At 58.4% G+C, this 24,025-nt stretch overlaps 3 protein-coding genes across 4 annotated transcripts in view; 2 read left to right on the top strand and 1 right to left on the bottom strand.

Moving 5' to 3' along the window:
* The window catches only part of FIBCD1 (fibrinogen C domain containing 1), a 38,042-nt gene extending 31,500 nt beyond the window's left edge, over positions 1-6,542 (top strand). Inside the window, exons 7-8 of the mRNA XM_030818048.1 lie at positions 1,365-1,544; positions 2,455-6,542. Coding sequence (XP_030673908.1) covers positions 1,365-1,544; positions 2,455-2,714 — 440 coding nt within the window. The 3' untranslated portion in view covers positions 2,715-6,542. The remainder of the gene's footprint in view (positions 1-1,364; positions 1,545-2,454) is intronic.
* Positions 6,543-9,988: 3,446 nt separating this feature from the next.
* Positions 9,989-14,059, top strand: QRFP (pyroglutamylated RFamide peptide). Its single transcript, XM_003276746.3, has 3 exons — positions 9,989-10,218; positions 10,814-11,097; positions 12,933-14,059. Exons 2-3 carry the CDS (start codon positions 10,999-11,001, stop codon positions 13,341-13,343), a joined length of 510 nt encoding a protein of 169 aa, XP_003276794.3. The 5' UTR covers positions 9,989-10,218; positions 10,814-10,998; the 3' UTR covers positions 13,344-14,059.
* A 5,050-nt stretch (positions 14,060-19,109) lies between these two features.
* Positions 19,110-24,025, bottom strand: part of ABL1 (ABL proto-oncogene 1, non-receptor tyrosine kinase) — a 168,566-nt gene continuing 163,650 nt past the window's right edge. For both annotated transcript variants that reach the window (XM_030818046.1, XM_030818047.1), the window contains exon 11: positions 19,110-22,839. In XM_030818046.1, coding sequence (XP_030673906.1) covers positions 21,125-22,839 — 1,715 coding nt within the window. In that variant the 3' untranslated portion in view covers positions 19,110-21,124. The remainder of the gene's footprint in view (positions 22,840-24,025) is intronic.

Genomic DNA, 24,025 nt, shown 5'->3' with positions numbered 1-24,025 from the left:
GAGAACGGTGCTGGGCCCTCGGAGTGCCGTCCAGGTGGCAGCTGTCGTCATGATTACCTCCCGCCTGCCCTTTTGTGTATGACGCTCTCCTGGCCCCTCACATCAGCCCTGTGCTAGCCGAGCTGGGACCCAGAGAGGGAGAGCGGCTGCCCTGAGACTCAGCAGCAGGAGAGTCAGGGAGGTGGGGACACTGGGTGCAGACCCTAGGCTCTCAAAGCCCGTGCCTGGCAGCTCCTTAGGGAGGAACGTGAGTCGTGTGGTCAGCTTTGCTGCGACTCCTCCCACAGCGGCTGCTCCTGGTCCCTGGACCTGGTGACTGGGACCAAAGGCTTCTTGTCCGGGCAGGATGGGGGAGGATCTGCACAGCCTCCAGCCGGCACACACTGACCCCGGGAGGTTTGGAGCCGCGGAGAGGCAGGCAGGAGGGAGAAGCGGATGGAATACCACTCGCTGCTACTAACTTGTAAATCATTTCATTAAATGCCCTCTTAATCAAGTGTAACCACACCAGCAGTGAAGCACCTTGGGAGTCTGAGCACATGTGTGTGTATGGTAGGGGAGGCCTGGCATGAGACCCCAGGGATGGGCAGGGCAGAGTTGAGGTGGGGCGGGGATAGCAGGAGGGAGAGAGTGGGATGGGGGCACAGAGCGGGCCTAGAGGGGTGAGGGTGCCGTCTGCTGCCTCCCATCCACTAAGCCAGCGCTGGGTGAGCACCATTGTGCCGGGCCCCACCCCAGGCACTGGGGTCAGCAGTGGCTGGGTCGGACACGCCACTCTCACGGGAATTCCACACTGGCGGGGAAACTGACAAGATAGGCAGCCGGGACCCTGAAAGATAAACACCCACAGGGGCACATGTGTTGGCAGAGGAGGTCCTCAATGCTGACGGGAGGTCAGGCAGCCTTCCAGAAATGAACAGAAGGTAACCAAGTGAGGAGGAGTAGGGACAAGCATCCCTGGGAGAGGGAACAGCATGTGCAAAGGCCCAGAGGCCAGGTTTAGGAAAATGGGAACACTGGATCCTGTCTGGCTCTGGCTGAAGTCTGGGTAAGGGTGCTGTCACCCCCACCTCCTCCCGCCTCCTGCAGTCTTCCCACCAGCTCAGAGCCCCAACGTTTGAAAAGCATCACAGCTCCACTTAAAGGGAACAGAGAAAACCAAACATGAAAACTGTCGGTCCTCAGTGGCTTGCCCAACACAGGCCTGCAGGAAGAAGGAGGTAGCCCAGGGCTGATTGCAGGCACTTGGTGGTTGTCCCTTTCCGTCCCCAACTGCATGAGCTCAGCTGTCATTTATCATTTTTCCCTGGGGAGTTGCTTCCTACGCCCCTCAGCTTCTCCCACCATTTTCCCCCCGACTTCAGGGCTCAAGAGGGTCCACGCCCTGACCACACAGGCTGCCTACGAGCTGCACGTGGACCTGGAGGACTTTGAGAATGGCACGGCCTATGCCCGCTACGGGAGTTTCGGCGTGGGCTTGTTCTCCGTGGACCCTGAGGAAGACGGGTACCCGCTCACCGTGGCTGACTATTCCGGCACTGCAGGTGAGGCTCCAGCTGCGGCAGGGATGGGGAAGGGGGGCAGCCTGGGAGGATGGAGGACGGGGGAGGTCCTGCCCTCCAGAATGATGAAGGCTAATGGATTTTTCCCCCTTTGAAAGTAATCAGGTTTTTGAAAAATAACAAATATTGATAAACTACCAACCCCACATCACAATCAGAGGCCTGAAACCAATCTAAATTTTTTTTAAGTAATAAATTTTTCAAATTGGAAGAGTGAACAAGACAGAAAAGGGAAAATTTTCTTCCTTACCAAGGATTCCTCAATCCCTGTCTTCATCAATTGATTCAGTTGCATGTCATAAAAAATGAGCTTCTGTGAATCTACCGTTCGTTTTTTCATAATAATGTTAATTATGCCCTTCGGCCCTCTGGGGTCAGGGTCAAGGCTACTTGCCTCCACCCCCAAGTCCTGCTTGGTCCTCACCCCTGCAAGGCGAAGCCAGCAGAGCTGGAGTGTTTTCCCGTTTTGCAGATGAAGAAACTGAGCCCAGAGCCAGGAATCAGGAGACCCGGGGTTCCGGTCCGCTGGGTCTCCAAAGTGTGGTGGCTGGACCCCCATGGGCTGGGCTCCCCCTCTCAGGCCGAGGAGGGGGAGGCAGGAGAGGGAATGTGGAAAAGCCGGGGGAGGGATGGAGACCGCCTAGACCCAGGGGCAGCCCCAGGCACACCCGAGGAGGGACTGCGTGTGTGTGAGCTGCATGGACACACCCGAGTGTGGAGGGGCAGGTGTGCGTGCACGCGTGCACAGCAGTGTGTATGTGTGAGAGCACGTGCGTACGTGTATGCACTCACGTCCAGGTTCACGTGCAGTGTCTCGGTGTCTGCTCACACATGCAACACCAGTGGGCGTACCTGTGCCCCCCTGCCCACACCTGTGTGCACCCCTGCGCAGGCGACTCCCTCCTGAAGCACAGCGGCATGAGGTTCACCACCAAGGACCGTGACAGCGACCACTCAGAGAACAATTGCGCCGCCTTCTACCGCGGCGCCTGGTGGTACCGCAACTGCCACACGTCCAACCTCAATGGGCAGTACCTGCGCGGTACACACGCCTCCTATGCCGACGGCGTGGAGTGGTCCTCCTGGACCGGCTGGCAGTACTCACTCAAGTTCTCCGAGATGAAGATCCGGCCGGTCCGGGAGGACCGCTAGTGCACCTTGCCCTTGGCCCTGCTGGTCCCCATCGCCCCATCCCTGACCCCACCTCACTCCTTTGTGAATGTTCTCCACCCACCTGTGCCTGGCGGACCCACTCTCCAATAGGGAGGGGCCGGGCCATCCCTGACACGAAGCCCCGTGGGCAGGTGAAGTCACACATCACCTTCTCACCATCCCCACCCCCTCCATTTGGCAGCTAACTGACCTGTTGCCTCTGCTGATGGGGGCCGGCAAACTTGATGACCCCAACTCCTGCCTGCCCCCACTGTGGCTCCTGTGCTGTTTGCCGTCCCCTGGCCAGGATGGTGGAGTCTGCCCCAGGCAGCCCTCTGCTCTGCCCACCCAAACACCCGGCATTACGGGGACAGAGAGCAGGGGGCAGACAGCTCCCCTGGAGTCCTCTTAGCAGATGGTGGGGAATGTCAGGTCTCTCTGAGGTCAGGTCTGAGCCCAGTATCCTCCAGCCCTCCCAATGCCAACCCCCACCCCCATTTCCCTGGTGCCCAGAGAACCCACCTGTCCCCCAAGGGCCTCAGCCTGGCTGTGGGCTGGGTGGCCCCACCCTACCATGCCCTGAGGCCAGGACGGGGAGCTGCTGCCTTTGGGGACCCACAGTCCAAGGCTGAGGCCAGTTCCCTGGAGGCTACCCACCCTGTGGCCCGGCAGGCCTGGGGTCTGCAGTCCCCTTATCTGCTGTGCCCACCTGCTCTCTGTCTCAAATGAGGCCCAACCCATCCCCCACCCAGCTCCCAGCTGTCCTCCTGGCTGCCATCCCATTTCTCCTGCCTCTGGAATGTGGGTGGGGCCCTGCACCATGAGTCTGGGCTGTGCTAATGGGAAGCTCTTGGTTTTCTGGGCTGGAATGAGGCTTGTACCACCCCACCACCAATTTCCCAGGGACTCCAGGGTCCTGAGGCCTCCCGGGAGGGCCTTGGGGGCGGTGACCCCCTCCCTGAGGCGGCTGTCTCCACGGGGAGGCCAACCCCTGCCAGTGACTGTGGCCACCTGGACCCAGGCCAGGCCCGGCGAGTGGTCAAGGGACAGGGACCACCTCACCGGGCAAATGGGGTCGAGGCGACTGGGGCACTAGACCAGGCACCACCTGGACACTTTCTCGTTGAATCTTCCCAACACCCAGCACGCTGTCATCCCCGCTCCTTGTGTGCGCACACACAGGGGTGAGACCCGCAGGCTCCCAGGACCAGCAGCCCCAAGGGCAGGGCTGGAGTCAGGTCCTCAGCTGTCTGCTCAGCAGCCCTGGACCCGCGTGCATTGCGTCAGGCCCAGATGCAGGGCGGTTTTTCCAAGGCCTCCTGATGGGGGGCCTCCGAGAGGGCTGGAGTCAGCCTTGGGGAGCTGCCTAGCAGCCTCTCCTCGGGCAGAAGGAGAGGTGGCTTCCTCCAAAGGACACCCGATGGCAGGTGCCTGGGGGGTGTGGGGTTCCGTTCTCCCTTCCCCTCCCACTGAAGTTTGTGCTTAAAAAACAATAAATTTGACTTAGCACCACTAGGGGGGCGGTGGGAGAGGCCGTGTGACCTGGCGTCTGTTCCAGCGCCACCAGGTCATCCACATGCGCAGATGTCTGCAGCGCTTCCTTCTGCCGTGGGTCCAGCCTGCCCTGAGTGCTGGACAGGACCTGGTCCCTGCCCTCTTGGTCCTCAGCTGGACGGAGATACAGCCAAGAATCAGGCAGTGGCAGCCTAGCGTGGCCGGGGTGGTGGATGGAGCAGGCCAGGTGCGGGGCCACGAGGGGCAAGATTTGGGTAAAATGACCACACGAGATTCAAAGGGAAACCCCTCCTCGGCTCCTCTTCCCACCATCTAGAAGCCAAGGGAGCCCACCCAGACCACCTGGGTTCCAGAACACCCTGTCACATTGCAGGGGCTGGGGTGGGACCCGAGTTCTCATCCCAGGATCCCCCACCAACAGGCCCCAGGCGGGAGCTACCAGCCTCCCCATGCCGGCGACTGCTTAGAAAGTGCCAGCGCTTTCTGATGTGTCATCAAACAGACTCCTGGTGAGTGTGAAGTTAATGGACTCACAGATGTGTGGGTGCAGCAGGAGGCACCGGGGCCCTTGTGCCAGGGCTTGGCTGCGGAACAGATGCACCATGGCTGGAGCCTGGCGAGGGGCCGGGGGCAGGTGGAGGTGGCCTTTGGGAGCCTGTGGTCCAGGTCCAGGCAGCATCTGTCCTCAGTGGCTGGCTGCACTGGAGATGCCTGTCCCTTCTAGAGCCCTGTTACTGCCCTAGAGCACGAGGCCCTGTCCCAGACCAGGAGAGGGCACACGGCCCTACCAAGCACCGGCTGAATGGGCACGGAGCTTGACATGGTGGGGAGGGCCCAGGCCAGCGCACTGGTCCCACCCTCCCCAGGGGCACCTTCAAAGGCTGGCACTGGGGAAAAACGGTCCCTGCGCACCTGCTCCGGGCCACAGCCTCTCACCTTAGCCCTGCAGAGCCTACAGTCTGATACCAGTGCAAATGGCTGTCATCTGAGACAGGAGGATGAGGATGCTGGGAGAGCCCTGGGCGAGGGACAGCTCGAGACCTATGGGCTGAGTGACCAGGCCAAGGGCTAGCATGTGCACAGGGTCGCCTGGGACCCACGGGCCCCAAACCCTGTCCCCTGGGGCCCAATTTGAGGGTGGATGCCTGCGGCCCTCCATCCCACAATGCCGCCTGACTGAGCCTCCTCCTGCTGCTTCACTTGAGGGGAGTAAGCTGAGTGGGAGGGGTCTCTGCATCGCCACACTGGGACCTGGAGGGGGTACACCTGCGCCGTTGCCTCTCTGCGTGCACAGGTAGATTTTGTGGCTCAGCCAGTGGCCTTCCTCCTTTCCCCTAAACTTCGCACACATCTCAGAGAGTGACACCAAAGGCCACCCAGCTGACTGCCTGAGCACCAGGGTCCAGAGGATGGAAGGAACCTTGGTTTCCATGCTGGTGGCCTCAGCACATTCAGCTGGAGAACAGCAAAGGAACAGAGCTGTGAGCCGTTCTCAAATGGCTTTCCCCTGCAGCTGCGTGTAAATCAGTTTTATAATGTTTGGGACAAAAGCTGTATCGCCAGTGCCCACCTCTTCCTGGTCCCCCTTACCCTTCCTGCCACCTGTCCTCATCCACACAGACCTCTGGCTGGCTTGGCTGGGGCCAGAGCCCTGGAAGCTGGGAGCCAGGGTCTCTGGAGGCCCCGTCACCCAGGGGCGTGTCTGAGCAGGCAGAGATTTGGAGGATTGTTGAACCATCTCAAACCATGGCTCCAGGGAGGGGAAGGAAGAGGAGAGGTACCATTTGTCTGTGTGAGATGGGGGGGACAGGGGACATGAAGAACGCCCGTGGCCAGCGACAGACCCCCGTCCTGTGACTTCAGGAGCAATGCACTGGCAGGAGGACCCAGCAGGGGACACAGAGAACCCAGAACAAGGAGACAGGACGCTAAGCTTTGGCCTCAGCGGACCGGGCTTCCCCAGGGCCTCCATTTCTTCATCTGCTTTCAGAGACAAGGGTGTCCCCAAACTGTGTGGCCCAAGCAGCCGGCAGGACTTGGCAAACCCAGAGGGCTCAGGTCGGGCCTCGGTGGGATTTGTAGGGAGTGTCGGGAGCTCTGGCCCAAGGCTGGCCACGTTGGCCCCCCATGCGCTGACAGGTGTGTCTGACTCGGGCCACACAGCGCTGGCCAGGGCTTCAGAGGGCCAGCACAGCGACTGGTGGAGGAAGCCTGGTATGGGAGCGTCGCTAGGCGAGGCTGTGGGCACTTGGTGTCTGTGCGTTCTGTCTTTAATAAAGTCTCGTGGTTACCCAGCTCCGGTCTCCGCCTCCAGCCCAACTCCATGCCTCATGTCAGAGCTTGGGTGGATCAGATACCCACGTGTTCCAGGACTGCCTCTCGCTCTGTCTCCCCTGAACTCCTCTCATCATTATTTTTAGAGACGGTCTTGTTCTGTCACCCAGGCTGGAGAGCAGTGGCACAATCACTGCCCACTGCGGCGAACTCCTGGGCTCAAGCGATCCTCCCACCTCAGCCTCCCGAGTAGCTGAGACTACAGGTGCGCACTACCACACCCAGCAATTTTTTTTTCTACTTTTTGTAGAGACGGGGTGTTAGCTATGTTGCCCAGGCTGGTTTTGAACTCCTGGGTTCAAGCCACCCTCCCGCCTCGGCCTCCCAAATTGCTAGGATTGCAGGCATGAGCCACTGCACCCAGCCACCATTTTCATTAGAGCAGCCAAAAGGCATTTCCCAGATAGCTTTGGACCCACCGGGGCTGCTCAAGACCCTCTGACTGGGCCAGTTCTGGGCTTTGCAAAGATGGCCTGGGCCTGGTCAGGCGGACGCAGGGCCTGCCTCCTGCACAAGCTGCGCCCAGCAGGGTTGGTCCTCCCGGGGCCTGAGCCCTGGAGGATGAACCCAGGGCCTGCTCCATCGGTGCATCCCTCCCGGGTCCCTGGGGTGATAAACTATCCCGTGGGTTCCTCCTGTGGCTGGGGCTAGAGTTCCAAGGAACTGAGACACTTTATTGAATGAGCAGTCCCCAATGGCTATTTATTCATAAAACCAATTTGAGGCTTACGGATAAAACAATCCCCGGAGTTTATTTAATAAAATCCAATATTTATCAAGTGCCTGTGCTGGAGGTGCCGCACGGGGCCAGTAGAAAGAGTGGCAGTGGCCTTGCCCTGTGCTCAGCCTCCGTCTGGCACCTGTCGGGGGCGGGCAGCCGGGGAGTCTCACACCCCCCTGTGCAGCCAGAGGTTTCCAAGTCCAGGTTCACAGAACACGAATCCCACTCTTCCCTCCACCATGGACTTTCACTCAGCCAGCACAATGCCCGCTGCTCTGACAGCTTGAGGGGGCAGAGGTGGAGGTGCCAGAGGAGGGAGGGCAGAGGTAGGGGGGCAGAGGAGGGAGAGGCAGAGGTGGGGGGGCAGAGGTGGGAGGCCAGAGTTGGGGGTAGATGTGGGAGCAGAGGAGGGAGGAGCAGAGGAGGAGGGGCAGAGGTGGGGGGGGCAGAGGTGGAGGGTAGAGGAGGGAAGGGCAGAGGTGGGGGTAGAGGAGGGAAGGGCAGAGGTCGGGGGGCAGAGGTGGGGGGACCGAGGTGGGGGGCAGAGGAGGGAGGGGCAGAGGTGGGGGGACAGAGGTGGGCGGGTAGAAGAGGGAGGGGGCAGAGGTTGGGGGCAGAGGTGGGAAGGGCAGAGGTGGGAAGGGCAGAGGTGGGAAGGGCAAAGGTGGGAGGGGCAGAGGTGGAGACACCTGGGGATGGGACTCCTGAGCCAGGCCACAGAAGTCACAGTCATGGCCACCTGCCTCCTCACGTGCCACACCCACCCCAGGTGCAGGTGTCCCCAACTCAACCCCTTTCTGGCAACCACCAGACCAACCTGAGGCAGCTCCTGGAAAGGTTGAAGGACTCAGTCACAGAGGTCCTCACACAAGGGTTCATGCCTTTACGCGAGAAATGATGCCCAACAGCATGGGAAGCGGCTTCCCAGGGCAGGAGGAGTTCGGCCAGCAGAACCAGAGCAGCAGTTGCCAACAGCCCAGGGGACCCGGGCTTAGATGGGGGCCACCAGCCTGCACCCTCCCCAGCAGCAGCAGTGAACACTGCCTGGTGGGCACCATGCCACCCCGACAACCCCACCCCACCACACGGGCACTGCTGTCATCCCCAGCCAGGCGGAGAATCAGAAGCTCAGTGAGGTGGGGGCTAGCTGTGGCTGAGCCGGGTGCGGAACCCAGTTCGGGAGTGACATGGTTAAAGGGGGCTGGGAGGGAGAGGTCTGCGAGGCCAGGGCCTGGGCTTAGCACAACCAGGCACTGTCACTCCAGTCCCAGCCTCCTCACTTTGAGAATTCCAGGCAGGGGCTGCTGGTCAGCTTGGCCGTGCGGGGACCTGGCCTGGACCTGTGTCAGGACAGCTTCCCAGGGAACCCCACAGGCTTCGAGGGTGGCCCACTGACTCAACCCCCAGAGCAGCTTCCTGCACCACCAGCCCCACCACCCTCGCGCCTCGCCTCCCTACATTTACCCGACAGCAGAAAAAGCCTCCAGCGCTGGAAGCCCCCGATGGGCACTGCCACTCTTGGACTGATCTAGCCCCGGCCACCCTGTGCGTCCAGGCAGCCCAGACCCTGCCTATCTCGGCTGGTGGTGGCAAACAGTGGCACAGTTGTCACCCCCAATTGCTCAAGAGGTGGGGGAACCCAGATGCTTCCAGGGGCCCAGGAAGGGCATCTGAAAGCAATTTTTCTGTCCAGGAGTTCCAGGGGTGGAGGGGACCAGGCAAGTCCTTGGAGTCAGCAGGTTTGGTGCCAAATCCAACGCCTGACTGGGCTCCAGGCACCCGTCTAATGGGGGCAGGCAGGGACCTGAGGCTGGGGAATATGTGGGCCATGTGGGGACCCCCATCCTCACCCCAATATTGCTCCCACCCCAGACCAGCCCCTCACATGCAGGACATTCTGTGGCCACCTCTCAGAGCCACAGACCTCCGTCCTGAAAAAGGACTCTGGGACCCAGTGGTTTCAAAGCAGAACCTTTTCTGGGAGCCCAACACGTCAAACACAGGAAAGTGGGGCTTGGCCTGAGGGGCAGAGGGGCGCGTGCAGGACACAGGAGTACCTGTGGGGCAGAGGAGTGCCTGTGGGGCAGAGGAGTGCCTGTGGGGCAGAGGAGTGCCTGTGGGGCAGAGGAGTGCCTGTGGGGCAGAGGGTGCCTGTGGGGCAGAGGGGTGCCTGTGGGGCAGGGGTGCCTGGGGCAGAGGGGTGCCTGTGCGGGGCAGGGGGGTGGCCTGTGGGGCAGAGGGGTGCCTGTGCGGGGCAGGGGGGTGGCCTGTGGGCAGAGGGGGTGGCCTGTAAGGCAGAGGGGTGGCCTGTGGGGCAGAGGGGTGTCTGTAGGGCAGAGGGGTGGCCTGTAGGGGAGAGGGGTGCCTGTGGGACAGAGGGGTGCCTGTGGGGTTGGACCCCATGTTGCCTTCCCCAACTTCCATGGCCATTCCTGAGGAATTCTGCAACGCACAGCTTGGGAACCCAAACCTCATTTTACACCACAGGGCACTGAGGCACCCAGAGGGCAGGCATCCGGTCCAGGCTAACAGCGCACTAGGGACCCACCCTGGGTGGTGCCCCATGGATAACCAGCACCCACTGTCAGAATCAACCAGCACTAACCAGGGAGACAGAAGGACACCACACCTCCCGTCTCACGAGCACACACACACGTGTACACACGTGTGCACATACTCATGTGGGTGCATACACGCACGCACACACAGGACAGGGGTACCTCAGGCCATCGGAGGCAGCCCCGGCCTAGGGGATGGAAGTCAGTTCTGGTCAGCACAGCTGTCATCGGCTTCAATCCGCAGATCCTCCGCCCAAACCTGGGCACTCAGCCCTGAAGAGGGATCGATTCCAGCGCCTTCCTCAGGTCTCTGGGGAAGTGTCCACAGGCTTTCTATTCCCACGACTTCTGACCCCCCAGCACCCCGGATGCAGGGGTAGGTCAGCTGGGTGAGGGCCCCTGGAATGGGGGAGGTCCTCTGTGCTCAGTTCCCAACAGTGGTGGGGAGGGGGCGCCTCATCACCCCCCCTGCCTGCTCTCAGTGGAGGGAGAATCTCTGCCGGACGAGGAGCAGAGGCTGGGTCCTCCTGCTGGCCTCCCAGAGGTGACCCTCGGCGACAGTGGGGGGCCGCCCACGGCATGGGGCGGGAGGGGCTGGGGGCCACAGGCAAATGCTCCACTGCTGTCCTGGGCATCTGCCGTGCCGCCCTGGTTGGTTCCTGGATAACAGGCTGCTGAGGGCACCACCTGCCAGGGAGGTGCACCTGGCTTAGCTGCACAGCCCTGTGCCTGTCACGGGCCTCATGGGTTTCTCTGGCTTTCCTGCCCATGAGAGCCATCCTGCTAAGCTAGGCAGTAGGTGTGTCAGGGGTAGATGTCCACCCACCCCATGTCCTCTCCGGAGCGTGAGGTGCCGACCCAACAAAGGCAGGACCCTTAGGGTGAAGGGTGGGCTTGGAACCCCCGCCAAGGGACTCGAGGGTCTGTGCCCGCAATTTGCAGTTAATGATGCTGTCCGCTCTCCTCCAAAGGGCAGCCCGCCTGCCCTCTCATCAGACCACATCCTGTGTTGGGTTTTCTTTATCAACGCAGTCAGCACTGCCCCCTTCACCACCGGCGTCCCCAATGGAATCCCAGGGTCAGGAATGTGCAGCAGGCAGTCGGCACAGCAGCAAGCACACCGCGGGCCATATAAAGCAGGGAGAGCCCAGGGGCCATGCCTCCTGGACGAGGACCCAGAGCAGCTCTGCCCAGCCCAGCCCCGGAGCCCAGCGATCCACCAGCCAGCCCTCCTGGGAGCAGTCCCAGCCACACGGTGAGCACAGCAGCCCTGTCCCCAGCAGGAACTCCAGCTCAGGCCCTGCCCGGGCAGGAGCCGGGCATGGGCAGTCAGAGGGCACACAGAAGCACAGGGAGGGAGGGCCCGGAGAGGGGACACCAGAGCCTCACCTGCCGACAGCCCAGAGCAGCACAGATTGGTCACGGCTGCCCTGCCAGGGCTGGGACCCAGGCTCACCCCTGTGATTTTCCTGCCGCTTCCTGGCTGTGAGGCCTGAAGCCCTGACTCCTGCTGGGGCCCCCGTCCAGTGATGAGCATCCCCACTTTCTACCAGATTCTTGAAAGGGTGTAAGAATCCCTAAAAGGGGTGAAGGGCCACTCAGGGCCTGCTCTGTGTCAGGGTGTCTCCTTTCTAGACACCCAGAGGCTCCCAGGATGCAATGGTCCCTGGTCCACATTGCAGTCAGCAAAGTGCTTCCTGTGGGGAGGAAGGAATGGGGCTGGGCCCCTGCAGAAAGCCACCTCGTGGAAGCCCCCACTCTGCCTGCGCCCTGATGGAAAGGTTTTCCTGGCAGCATGTGAGAGAGGTCACTCCCTCCCTGGGGGACAAGAGCTTAGAAGAACTGGATTTGGGTAGAAATTGGGGTTGCATTTATTATTTTTTTAAAAGCTTCCTGGCTGAGCTCGCTTCTTTGAAATGTGTTCAAGGGAGCCATTTCTGGAAAGGGCTCTGGGGACTCCTGTACTGTCTTCTCCAGGGCTGGTGCTCTCTATTCTAGCCTCAGTTTGACTCAGCAGAGAAGCCAGCTCCAGCTCCCCCGCAGTCATTGTCAAAAAGGCTTCCTTTGCCAAACAAGGGAGCAAGTGTTACCAAGGCAGGTTCATTCCAGGAGGCTGGGTTTCAGATCCCCCGAGTGCCATGTGGAGTACAGAGTAGGGAGTTAGGGCACACCTTCCTGAGTCAAGCCCAGTTAGATCTGCGATTGAACTCTAGCTCTGGCACTGATAAGGCCATGAGATCTGGGGCAAGTCACCTCAGCTGTTTGAGACCGACGCCACCCCTGTGAAATAGGAGGGTTGGGAGGACCTAGCAGATATGTATGTTTCTTGAAGAAGCCGTCCGGCCATTAGAATCATGAATTCAGAGCCTCCACTTTCTGGCTGTGTGGCCTGGGCGCAATCTCAGTTTTTCTGACAGTTTTGTTGCCTGAAAAAGTGGCCACTGGCAGGACCTACCAAGCAGGAATACTATGAAGTACAATCACATGTGTGGGCTCTTAGCTCAGAGCCTGGCAGACCTACGGTGTCCAGGCCCCAGCGGCGTCCACACGCTCCTTCCCAGGTGGGTGTCCGAATTAGGCCAGGACCATCCAATCTGTTTCTGGCTTTCAGGAGCAACTCGTTCCCACGTGAAAGAGACATTAGCAGGATGTCCCAGCTAAACAGCATAGCTAGACCCATTTATTATCAAGTTGAAAACTAAGGGAGATTGATGCTTTTAACTTTCCACCCCCTGGCTCTGCAATGATACGGCCATTTTATAGTAAGAGAAAAATGAGCATAAATTCACTGACTGTCCCGGGGCTGCCTGGGCACTGCTCTGCCACCCAGCAGCAGTGGATTTACAGTGCTAAGCTGCCCAGGCAGGCAGATCGTGGGGACTGCAGGAGAAGAACCTGCTTAATTGGTACGATCACCTCCTGACCCTGCTAATAAAACAGTGGCCTAGTCCCAGCACTGCTCGGAAGCCGGTCTCAGCTGAGCCCCCTGCTCACATCTATGCTGGCGGCCTGTCCCGGGGAAACATTTTGGTGAGTTGCGCTTGGCCACATGTGCAGCCTGTAACTCTGCCTCTCTTTCCTCTGGGTCAGATGGTGAGGCCTTACCCCCTGGTCTGCCTCCTCTTCCTGCTGCTGGGCACCTGCTTTCCTCTACTGGACAGAAGACAGCCCACAGACGCCATGGGTGGCCTCGGAGCCGGAGAACGCTGGGCCGACCTGGCCGCGGGGCCCCGACCCCATTCCGTGTGGGGTTCCTCTCGGTGGCTGAGAGCTTCACAGCCACAGGCCCTGCTTGTCATAACCAGGGGGCTGCAGACATCGGGCAGAGAGCATGCTGGCTGCAGATTCCGCTTCGGGAGGCAGGATGAAGGCAGCGAGGCCACCGGCTTCCTCCGTGCTGCGGGGGAGAAGGCCAGCGGCCCGTTAGGGAACCTGGCTGAGGAGCTCAATGGCTACAGCAGGAAGAAAGGCGGCTTCAGCTTCCGCTTCGGTCGGCGGTGAAGGGCCAGGACACCTTGGAAGGATTTGCTTCTTGGACTCACCCCCATTGTCTTCACTCCTGCCTTCTCCCCCAGACTCAAAGACCACGACACCCAGATGATGTAGGCATGGTTACGATGAACGATCCACGGTAGGACGGGTTAGGTGTGTGCTTTTGATTTCCAACTTTGCTGAAGCGAAAAACTATGCAGTGTCAAAAAGGAGGCTGTCTTGGAGCCTCGATCATCCCAGCCTCTCTCTTCCCCTGGGGCTCTGACTCCGAGCAGCCCCCCAGCCCCAGGGGCACGGAGCTGAGGCTGTGGCTGGGCCATGAGTATGAATAGCAGAGTGAGGCAGCGGGCTGAGTGCTTACAGTTGGGTAATCAAAGTTGTGACAGTCTCTATAGGGACGACTGTGGCTGACATCAGAGTGCAAATGAGTGCATTCCACTGGGTACAGAGGATGGTTCTGAAAGTTAAAAATGGGAAAAAAGAACCCGATCCCCTTCTCCATCCCATGAGCACAAGATCCCCCTGGCAAGAAGCCCCTGCTGTGGTTTCCCTGCCCCTCTGACCGCTGCCCTTCTCCGCAGCCCAGTGTTAGCCTGGCCAGGAGTCTCCTGGGAGATGCATTGGAAAGGAATCCGTTTTTGCTATAGCAAGGTTGCATTTCACATGTTCAAAATCAGAATATGTCATGTGTATCTTTTCAAATAAAAGTCGTGACAACTGCAAAACCATACTGGAATGCTGGCCTCCCCCATAGTCTGAGTTCTGGGTGCCTTGCCTTTTGGGAGATGGAGCTCCTGTTGACTGGACCCAAACACCCCTCCTCTAGATCCCCGTAACTGGCAGTTGGTCAAAGGGGCGGAGGAACACAGTACATGTGCTTTTCACTTCCACTCGGCTGCTCCTTCCCAGGTTTCCTAAGAGCAAGGAACATTTAGAAAACAACTTCTCTGCCCTGGGGAGAGCCCATGCTCAGCTGGGAGTGGCTGCAGGCCCGGGGCCAGGCAGAGCATCCGTTTCAAACGCGCCTTTGGTGTCTCCTGCATCCCATCCCATGTCAGAGGCGGCGGTCGGATGCTGCTCACTCCCGGGCTGGCTTCCGCTGCTGAGATGAGAACTTACACTGATGTTACTATGGCAACCCCTCCCCTCCTCCTTTCGAGCTGCAGCTTGCCCCTGTTCACAATTGAATAATTTCCCATTGAGCTGTCACAATTAATTGGTGGATTTTTATTAGCCTTTTAGAACCACACTGGGCTGGGCCCAGCTTGGCACCTTGGAGTATTTCACAGTGTTTTCCATGCTATTAGTGACTTATACTCCTCAGTAGCAGCTCTCAATCCTTGGCAGCTAGAAAGCCACTTCATTAAAGGGTGACAGATCTGAGCCACAAAGAACCAACCTGACTGGGGAGCAGAATGGGTGCTGAGACAGGAGAGAACACTGGAGTCAGAACATCACCCGGTATGAAAGCTGCCGCCTTCTCCAGGAGCTCCTCACCGCTTCCCCACTGCTTCCCACACAGAAACTAGCCCCCCAGGCTTGGCGCATGTGCCCTGAGTCTTAGGGCTGCTGTGATGGGGACAAGACAATGATTCCTGAGGCAGGTGGGGGTGGGTGGGGTGGGACACACTGTTCTCTTGGACTCTGTCACTGTCTGAGGACGGAGTGGTTCAGGATGCCTCCTGCAAAGGGATGTTGTCACTGCTTGCTAACATGACACTGATGGGGACAGACACATCCCTGGGGTCCTTGCTGTAAGGACTGCCCTGGCACAGGGTGAACGGACGATTCGTTCACCGCAGGTATGCTCACGCGCCCCATTCTGCTTGGCTCAAGGGAGGGGGAGGCAGTAAGCTAGATATATCCTTCCCTTGGCTCATTCACGCAAAGCAGCCAGAGATGTGCTCACCAGAGACCGGGTGAAACACAGCAGGCTGAGGGCAGAGGGACACCCTGACGCAAGGTCCCCTGGCCACTCGTCACTTGCCAACTTCTGCACCCTGAGCAAGGAGCCACCCACGGCCAGTACTTTAGAGAACACCAAGGCTGAGCCACCCTGCACATTCCACGGGCTCATTGGGGATGCACTGGCCGGTTGTTAATTTAGCAGGATTAGATTAACCTTGATGGAGAAACCTGAGATAAAGAACACGGGGGCGGGGGACGCCTTCAAAGCAGTGGATATGCTGTCATTATACTTTTATCATTTTTAAAAACCCAACAAAGCTTTTCTTTCCAGTTTGCTTGTACACTTGAGCTCAATAGCCCTGAAAATCCGAACAATCAAGCTGCTAAGGGCACTGCTGTCAAATCAACTCCCGCTGGGCTTGGCTAAGCCTCCTCTTTAACTCCGTGCTCCGGTGCCAAGCCCACCGTGTCTATCAAGGTCTTTGGGTCTCTCATGCCACCCCAGCACCCCCTCAACCCTCACTCTCTCCTCCACAGGTAAGATTACCCCTCTCCAGGAGGGTGAAGGTGAGACTCCAGAAAACATTTATTTTGGAACCAGAGAGATGAAGCTCCCCGAGCGGTGCTGGCTCACTCCACCTGGCCCGGCAGTTCTAACTCCTCCAGCCCAGAGCACCTGTGAGCTGCCAGCATCTGCTCGTTACATTTATCCAAGACACAAGGCCGTCTTCATCCTGGTGTGTAGATCTAAAAGTATTTAGCTATCAAGATGAATGGAAAATATTTGTCTTTTCCTGTATGTTTGAAATATTAATAAAAATATTTAAGAAAAAACCCCAAACAAAACAGGCTCCTGGGGGCAGTCAGCCATAGACAGCTGCCGCAGTCATCAAGAGGGAAGCCACCTCGTCCTAACTTTGCCCTAGTGCCAAAGATGCTGCTTGACAGATTTCGCTGAAGACCCCAAACCTGACACGGTACTTTCCAGCTTCTGGGCAGGGAGCAGGGGCGTGCCCTGTGCTGCTGGTGCTCCTCCAATCCACAGCTCCTTGGCCCCTCGGAAATGCCCTCCCAGAAAAAGAGCTCAGAGATTTCCCTGATTACAGCAGCGATATCAACTGGAGTGTGGGGGCAGGGGAGCAAGACGTTAGGTGACCCCCAGGGATGAGGGCAGTGCTGACAGGGACACTGTGGTCAGCCTGGTCTCATCTAATGTCTTCTTGTACGAGGACGTTTAGAGTTTGTTTCCCCAGGGCACTCCGTTTAGGAAGGCCTCCTGAAATGATCTCTGCGGCCCAAGGAGCTGGGCTGGCTGTAATACTTGGCTCCTTCTCTTCCACTGTGGAGGGAAGAATCTGACCCTGGGCACAGCTCTCTCCTGGTCCTGTTGGGGCTGTCTGCACTGTCTACCAATTAGGCTGCCGTGGTAGGCACCGGCTGGTACATGTTGTGTGACCTTGGCCGAGCTGCTTGACATCTCTGAGCCTCTCAGCTTCCTCGCCTGTCAGAGGAGGACAGTAACAAAAACTCTCTCGTTAAAAAAAGTGGTGGGCTTGGCCGGGCATGGTGGCTCACACCTGTAATCCCAGCACTTTGGGAGGCTGAGGCGGGTGGATCATGAGGTCAGGAGATCGAGACCATCCTGGCTAACACAGTGAAACCCCGTCTCTACTAAAAATACAAAAAATTAGCCAGGAGTGGTGTCGGGTGCCTGTAGTCCCAGCTACTTGGGAGGCTGAGGCAGAAGAATGGTATGAACCCGGTAGGCGGAGCTTGCAGTGAGCCGAGATGGCGCCACTGCACTCCAGCCTGGGCGACAGTGCGAGACTGCATCTTAAAAAAAAAGAGAAAAAAAAAAGTGGCGGGCTGGGCGTGCTGGCTCACGCCTGTAATCCCAGCACTTTGGGAGGCCAAGGCGGGTGGATCATGAGGTCAAGAGATTGAGACCATCCTGGCCAACATGGTGAAACTCCGTCTCTACTAAAAATACAAAAATTAGCCGGGTATGGTGGCGTGCACCTGTAGTCCCAGCTACTCGGGAGGCTGAGGCAGGAGAATCGCTTGAACCCAGGAGGCGGAGGTTGCAGTGAGCGGAGATTGTGCCATTGCACTCCAGCCTGGGAGACAAGAGCGAAACTCTGTCTCAAAAAAAAAAAAAAAAAAGAAAAAAAATTTTTTTGAGACAGGATCTCACTCTGTTGCCCCAGCTGGAGTCCAGTGGCATGATCATAGCTCACTGCAACCTCCGCCTCCTGGCTCAAGCAATCTTCCCACCTCAGCCTCCTGAGTAGCTGGACTATAGGCGCATGCCACCACACCCAGCTTGTTTTTGTATTTTTTGTAGAGATGGGGTATATGTTGCCCAGGCTGGTCTTGAACTCCTGGCCTCAAGCAATCCACCCACCTCAGCCTCCCAAAGTGTTGGGATTACAGGCATGAGCCACCTTGCCTGGCCTTTTAAGAAAATGTCTAATACCTTAGGCTGGTGTTTTGTAAATAATAACAATGGACCTCGAAGGCAGGACTCGCAATGACCTGGAAACTGCTGGGTGTGTGCACACAGGTGCATTTTTCTGGGGCTGGGATCCAGTTTTCATTAGGTTCTCAGGAGGTTTTGTGACCTAGAAAAGGTTAAGAAACCACTGTCTTAGAACGGCTAGACTAAACTAAGCTTTATAAGCTCCGGTGACAACCATGAAAGATCCCCATTTGGGAGATGAGAGGCGTCTTCCTCCACACTGGCCCAGTGTGACCAACTGGCCTCACGTGCAGAAGCTGACTCTGGACACACAGCCTCAGCGCTTAGCGCTGGGAGGGCGGGGTGACTGTCCACATCTGACACGAGGAAGCGGCCACCAGCTGTGGCTGTCACCAGAGTTGTCCTGTGTCTTCGTTCAGACCTGGGAGGAGCAGCCATTCAAAGGACAGCCCTGAGAAGCCCCAGGCTTGGTGGATCTGGTGGCCAGCTGTGGTTCAACCGGCAAGGAAATTGGGGGCCCCAGCCTGGTTTTGTCCCTGTGAAATGAGAGGGGGAGAATCTGGTGCCTGGCACTGCTCGCAGTGGGCTCCACCAGTCCCGGCCCGGCTGGAGTTCCACCTGTCACCCGCCGCACAGCACATCTCATTCCAGGTCTCTCGAGTGGAGCTTCACCGAGTTGTGATCTTCATATGCTCTGCTGAGCAGGATTTGCACCCCTGACAAACCTGCTGGCCTGATCAGTACCATTATCAGAGGGTGCTACTCACTTCCCAACCGCCCCTTTCCAAGCTGTCAGCTCGGTGGGGACTGAGCCGGGAAAGGGCGGTGGGGCTCAGTCTGGGATGGCCTTCCCAGGCCCTGAAGGCCAGCACACCTCCGCTCCTCCTCATCCATACAAAGATCTAAGACACCTGGCTCAAGGAACATGCGTGAGTAAAGGCACCTGGGGGCTTAGGGCAGAAAGGTGGAGAGAGAACAGGCGCACGTGGGGAGGGATTTGCCCTCAGCCAGCAAGGAGCACAGGACGTGACCTCCTCACCCCACTTCCACGTCACTGCGACAGCCTGACACCGCCAGTCAGATGTGGCTTGTATGGTGGCATAGCCCACTCCCAGTGATGCTGGTGGGGCCAGGCTGCCGGCAGGTAAGTGCCAAGGGTACAGGAAGGGTCCGAGCATAGCAGGGCAAATGCCTGAAAGATGGCTGTGGGCACCCAGGCCGCAGAGGCCCTGGACAGCTGGGGGCAACCTGCCACCATTCTGCTCTGTAAGACCTGATGCCGGGCCCCAGCCCCATCGGGAAACCAGAACCCACTACGTCCCGGACCCCCCACCACACAGGCTCAGAAGAACAGGGCAGGATCACAGGCCGAAGCAATCTGCCAAGGATTCTAATGTAAACACTGATTTATTTAAAAAATACTACAGAGGACAGATTTGGATTCAAAAAAAAAAAAAAAAAAAAACACAGAATCATATACAGAAACAAAATGCACTGGACCCAGAGAAGCAGAAGAGGAGCCACCACAGGCCCCAAGGGAGCAGGGCAGGACGCTATGCACAGGCCACTTATAAAAGAGCGTCTATAAAAGATGCATACCAAGAGATACGTGTAAAATATAGTGGCACGTCACGTTAACAAAAAGAAGGGACCAGTACCTCATGGAGACAGGCAGTCGGGGGACCTGGGTGGGCGCTTTGCTTTGTCTTCAAGGCCGCTGTCGGTGACTAGTGCCTCCATCGGGCTGCGTCACAGCCGTCGGGGGCAAAGAGGTGATGTGCTGTAAGAACCGCATAAAACGATCCAGAGGAAACCATTTCTACCAGAAAAATAAAGTACAAGTTTAGATGATAAGCATAAAGCTAGGGCCTGTGCGAGGCTGCTGGCACGAGGCGGTATGAGGCAGCGGGAAGGTGGCTTCTCCCGGCGTGAAGCCTCGGGGGTGGCCAACTGCCCACTGCTCTTGGACTTAACTGCTCTGTCAAGGTCCAGGAGACCCTGGGTCCCTGCCCAGAGTCACAGCCCCCGTACCTGGGCTCCGGCCTGAGGCAGCCTCGGGGAGAAGATGGCAGGCGTGCTCTATGAAATACTCGAGGCTTTCAGGGGCTCCGTTTGTGGTTTTCCTAACACTCCCTGATGACCCCCACAGAACATGAGGCTATGTCACTCATGGTAATTAAATAAGACATTCGCCCAGTTCAAGAGTGCAGCCAGGACTAGGACTGGCCAGGCCCTTTCCTCTCACCTGTGCGCAGGTGCCCGAGGGCAGCTCTATTCTCTCTCAGGGCGGCTACACAGAGGCAGGGCTTTGAAATGCCTCAAGAACTCAGAAAAGTGAAGACTGTCTTGTTCCAAAGGAAAAGGCCTTTTAAGAATCTACTTTGTCTTAGAGGAGTGGGGGAGGGGAAGGGCCCTTTCAGGGCACCCAGATGTGTAAAAGGAAGGTTCACTCTGGGCCCTTGCAGACCTGCCTGGGCCCAGTCTGGGGCTATCTGGCACCAGCTGTTCACCCCACTAGCCACTGCCTCCCTTGTGCCCTGCCTCCATTCTGCTGGGGGAGGGATGTCGGCAGTGACAGTGACCTGCCACCCTTGAGACTCAAGCTTTCTTGCCAGGATTCACAGTGCACGTCACAAGAGAGCAAGAGCTGGGCTCTGGGGATGTGGAGAGGACAGATGGAAAGGACATGCCCCGTGCCTTGATCCTTTTCAGCTCCCACCTGCCCAGGACCCAAAGGCTGGTTGGCTTTAGCACCCTGTTTTCCACCCAAATCAAGAGCTGTCCTGCATGTGAGGAAATGGCGAGTGCACCCCGCCCCGGGCAGCAGCAGAGGGCAGAGTGACCAGCCGTGTGCATGCCCGTGCGTGCCCTTCCCGAAATGTGGTTCTTGAAACGTCTTCAGCACAGGACAGGCAAGGCCAGGGAGTGCAGGCAGAGGGCCTGACGCACAAGGCCTCAGTTCAGGCTTCCATTCTTGGAGAAGTGGAAGAAGAAGGCCCAGCCAGGGGAGGAGGGGCTCCAGAGAGAAAAAAATGAAAACGACACTCCACATCAGCCTTTCCCACCTGGCCTGGAGAGCTGTCTAGAGCACTAGGTGGGAGCGGGGCTGGCGGGTCCTGGCATACCGACTGCAGTCCACGGAGCAGGAACTCCACAGATAAAACTCAAGGACAGAGATGGAGCAGGGAGCCCAGGCGGGGAGGAGGAAGGTGCGGGAGGGCAGGCGGTGCAAACGTAGGTAGTAGAGCTGGACTCCACAGGGCCCTCAGCTCTCCCTGGCGCAGAGCTCCTGGACCAAGGTGCTGACTCACTAGTCCCTTGTCAGCCACTGTCACGGGTATGGGCGAGCCCGCATGTGCTGCAGGCAGCTCCGGCGGGCCTGACACCTGACCCCTGACTGCTGCTACCTCTGCACTATGTCACTGATTTCCTTCACCGAACTGAGGAGCTTGCTGAAGTCCTGAGTGGCTGCCGGACCACTGCCTGCTGTCGCCGGGCAGATCTGAAGCTCCCGGAGATTATTCTCCAGTTTGTTGATGGCCTCTCGGAAGGCAAACTTGTTCCTCATTTGCTGGATGGAATCCACGTAGCTCACGCAGAATGTGTAGAGGTTTTTGCCGGCTTCGAGCACTGCGCTGTGGCTGGCCATCTGCTCGGAGTTCCTAGAGATGGCGAGGCACAGCGCCTCGGTGCTGTCCAGGACTACGCCCTTGGTGATGGCGCCGCTGGCGATCCGCTCTGGAGGCTGGCGGGTTTTCCGAAGAGACACTCGGGTTGATATGAGAGGGATGAAGGCGGTGGAAGATGGCTGGTCCCCTGCCAGGGCCGAGGATGCTGATGGCAACGTGGAGGGAACGGGGGCTGGGCTGATGGGGGTCCCCGACGGCTTGGCGGACTGTGGCTTTGGAGTGGCCGGGAGCACGGGCTTTTTGAGGCCCTCTCCCGGCTGGCTGGGCTTGGCAGCGTCACTGTTCACAGCATCAACCAGACTCGTGGCTTTTGTCTTTGCGCCCAGGACTGCCTCCCCGGCCGCCTCCTGGCTCGGGCTCTGCGAGGGCTTTCCTCCAGCCTTGCCTGCAGAGGCTGCTGGTGGGGGCGGCGGGGCAGGTTTGAGCCTGGACAATTTCCCCTTGTCCCTCCCTGGCGACTCAGAGGAGTGCTTGTGCCTCCTCACTCTGGACTCCTCGGCGGGGCCCTTGCTGGTGCCCCCTGGTGCACCTGAGCCTGCTTTGCCGGTGGGGGTCACTGGCTCAGCTGCAGCAGGGGTCCCTAAGGCACTGCCCTTTCCAGCTTCTTCCTTGTGGGGGAGGCCCGAGGCAGGGGCCACAGTGACCTGCCGCCGGAGGGGTTTTGGAGTCAGGTTGGGCGGGCTGGAGCCCGGGCTGGACTCCATGATGTCTTTGAAGACCTCATCAGCAGCTTCCTCGTTCTTTTTCACCAGCCTGGGGGGGGGCGTTACTGTGCCTCGGGTCACCTGGTCAGACCTGTTCTCCCCTGCCCTCTTCCGAGGCAGAGCTGGCTTCTCACTTTTGTGCCCTCCAAATGTGGACGAGTCAAACTGTCTTCCTGTGGACTGCAAGTCCCGAGGCAGCGTGACTGACCTCCACTCTGTGTCCTTGGCCCCGTGGGGAACGCAGGAGGCGGAGCAGGAGCGCAGGAAGCGCTTGCTGGAGCTGCCACCGCCCTCCTCCTCGCCAGTGGCTAGGCGGCTGCTGGTCAGCGTGCTGGACTTCTTCCACAGGTGGGGAGACCGGAAGCCTGAGCCCCCAGACTCCCGGAGGGCTCCATTGGGGACCCCAGCCCCATTGCTGGGCTTTGAGGACTTGGCTGGGTCAGCTGTGTCCAAGGGGGTGAAAGCCAGTGCCCCGTTGCTGATGTCTCGGCCCTCTTCCTCGCCGGCCCCTCTGCGCTCCGGCTGGCCATCCATCTCCCGGAAGGAGCTGCTGCGTTTGGGAGGGGTTGGGGCTGTCTTCTTCTTCTTCTTGATCAAGGCGCTGAACAAGTTGGTCTTTTTGTCTTTGGGGAGAAGGCGCTCATCTTCATTCAGGCCGCCCTCCGGGGGACCTCGCTCTTTTCGAGGGAGCAATGGAGACACGGCAGGCTCATGGTCCAGAGGATCTGAAACGCAAGGGGAAGAGCTGACAACTCCAGACAACTCCAGAGGCTGAGACAGGAGAATCGCTTGAACCCGGGAGGCAGAGGTTGCAGTGAGCTGAGGTCACGCCACTGCTGCACTCCAGCCCAGGAGACAGAGTGAGACTCCATCTCAAAACAAACAAAAAAATTGTCAAAGGTCATCCCTTCTTATCTCCTGTGCATAATGGCCCATTGTCCCTTCCTCACTGTGGGACACAGCCCCTTATTCCCAGAGCTCCTCGTAGGCCTCTCGGCTAGCTGGCTGGCAGGAGAGCCACAGGTTTTGACCCTTTGCTTTGGCCCTGTCATCGTTTTTATACTCATCAGAGAGTGATGTGGGTGGGTGGGGGGGCTGCTGCCTTAAACTAGTGCAGGGATGAAGAGGCCAGGGCCATCCAGCTTTTTGTTCCCATCTTCAGGGAAAGAGATCAAAGCGTTTTTTTTTGTTTGTTTTTTTTTTGAGTTGGAGTCTCACTTGTTGCCTAGGCTGGAGTGAAGTGGCGCAATCTCAGCTCACTGCAACCTCCGCCTCCCAGGTTCAAACGGTTCTCCTGCCTCAGTCTCCCAAGTAGTTAGGATTACAGGCACGCACTACCACGCCTGGCTAATTTTGTATTTTTAGTAGAGATAGGGTTTCACCATGTTGGTCAGGCTGGTCTCAAACTCCTGACCTCAGGTGATCCACCCGCCTTGGCCTCCCAAAGTGCTGGGATTACACCCAGCCCAAAGCCTTTCCTAATGACAATCCTAACAGCAATGATGGCTTTATTGAAAGGAGCGAGACACGTGCTTCACCTTTACAACGTCATCTGCATTCTCACAACAGCGCTGTAGCCCGGTTACAAGCGAGAAAGCTGAGGACAGGCTGAGAGAAGGGACTTGCCTGGCCTCAGGGATGGTGGCATCAGAGCCGGTTATAAGATCCAGGCATGTCTGAGCCCAGATGCTTGGGTGCTACTCTGGGGAGTGTGGGGTGGGGGCAGCCCCCAGCTTGTGCCATGGGAGCCTGACCTTGTGATTCGCCCACCTCGGCCTCCTAAAGTGCTGGGATTACAGGTGTGAGCCACCACGCCCGGCCAACCGTTTTTTAATGGGCACTCTTTAAATATGAATCATAGCTCATAGGAAATCTTTTTGGTAGTCGGGTGTGGTGGCTCAAGCCTGTCAT

The sequence above is a fragment of the Nomascus leucogenys genome, chromosome 8 (assembly GCF_006542625.1).
Source record: "Nomascus leucogenys isolate Asia chromosome 8, Asia_NLE_v1, whole genome shotgun sequence".
In the NCBI taxonomy this organism is placed as follows: Eukaryota; Metazoa; Chordata; class Mammalia; order Primates; family Hylobatidae; genus Nomascus; species Nomascus leucogenys.
Note: the sequence above shows the minus strand (reverse complement) of the source record. Positions and strands in the feature narration are given on the sequence as shown.

Bases quoted from the DNA above. Each gene is read 5' to 3' on its own strand.
- QRFP (XM_003276746.3), top strand. From the start codon at position 10,999: ATGCCTCCTGGACGAGGACCCAGAGCAGCTCTGCCCAGCCCAGCCCCG. The intron at 11,098-12,932 runs GTGAGCACAGCA...CCTCTGGGTCAG, and splicing joins GGAGCAGTCCCAGCCACACG to ATGGTGAGGCCTTACCCCCT.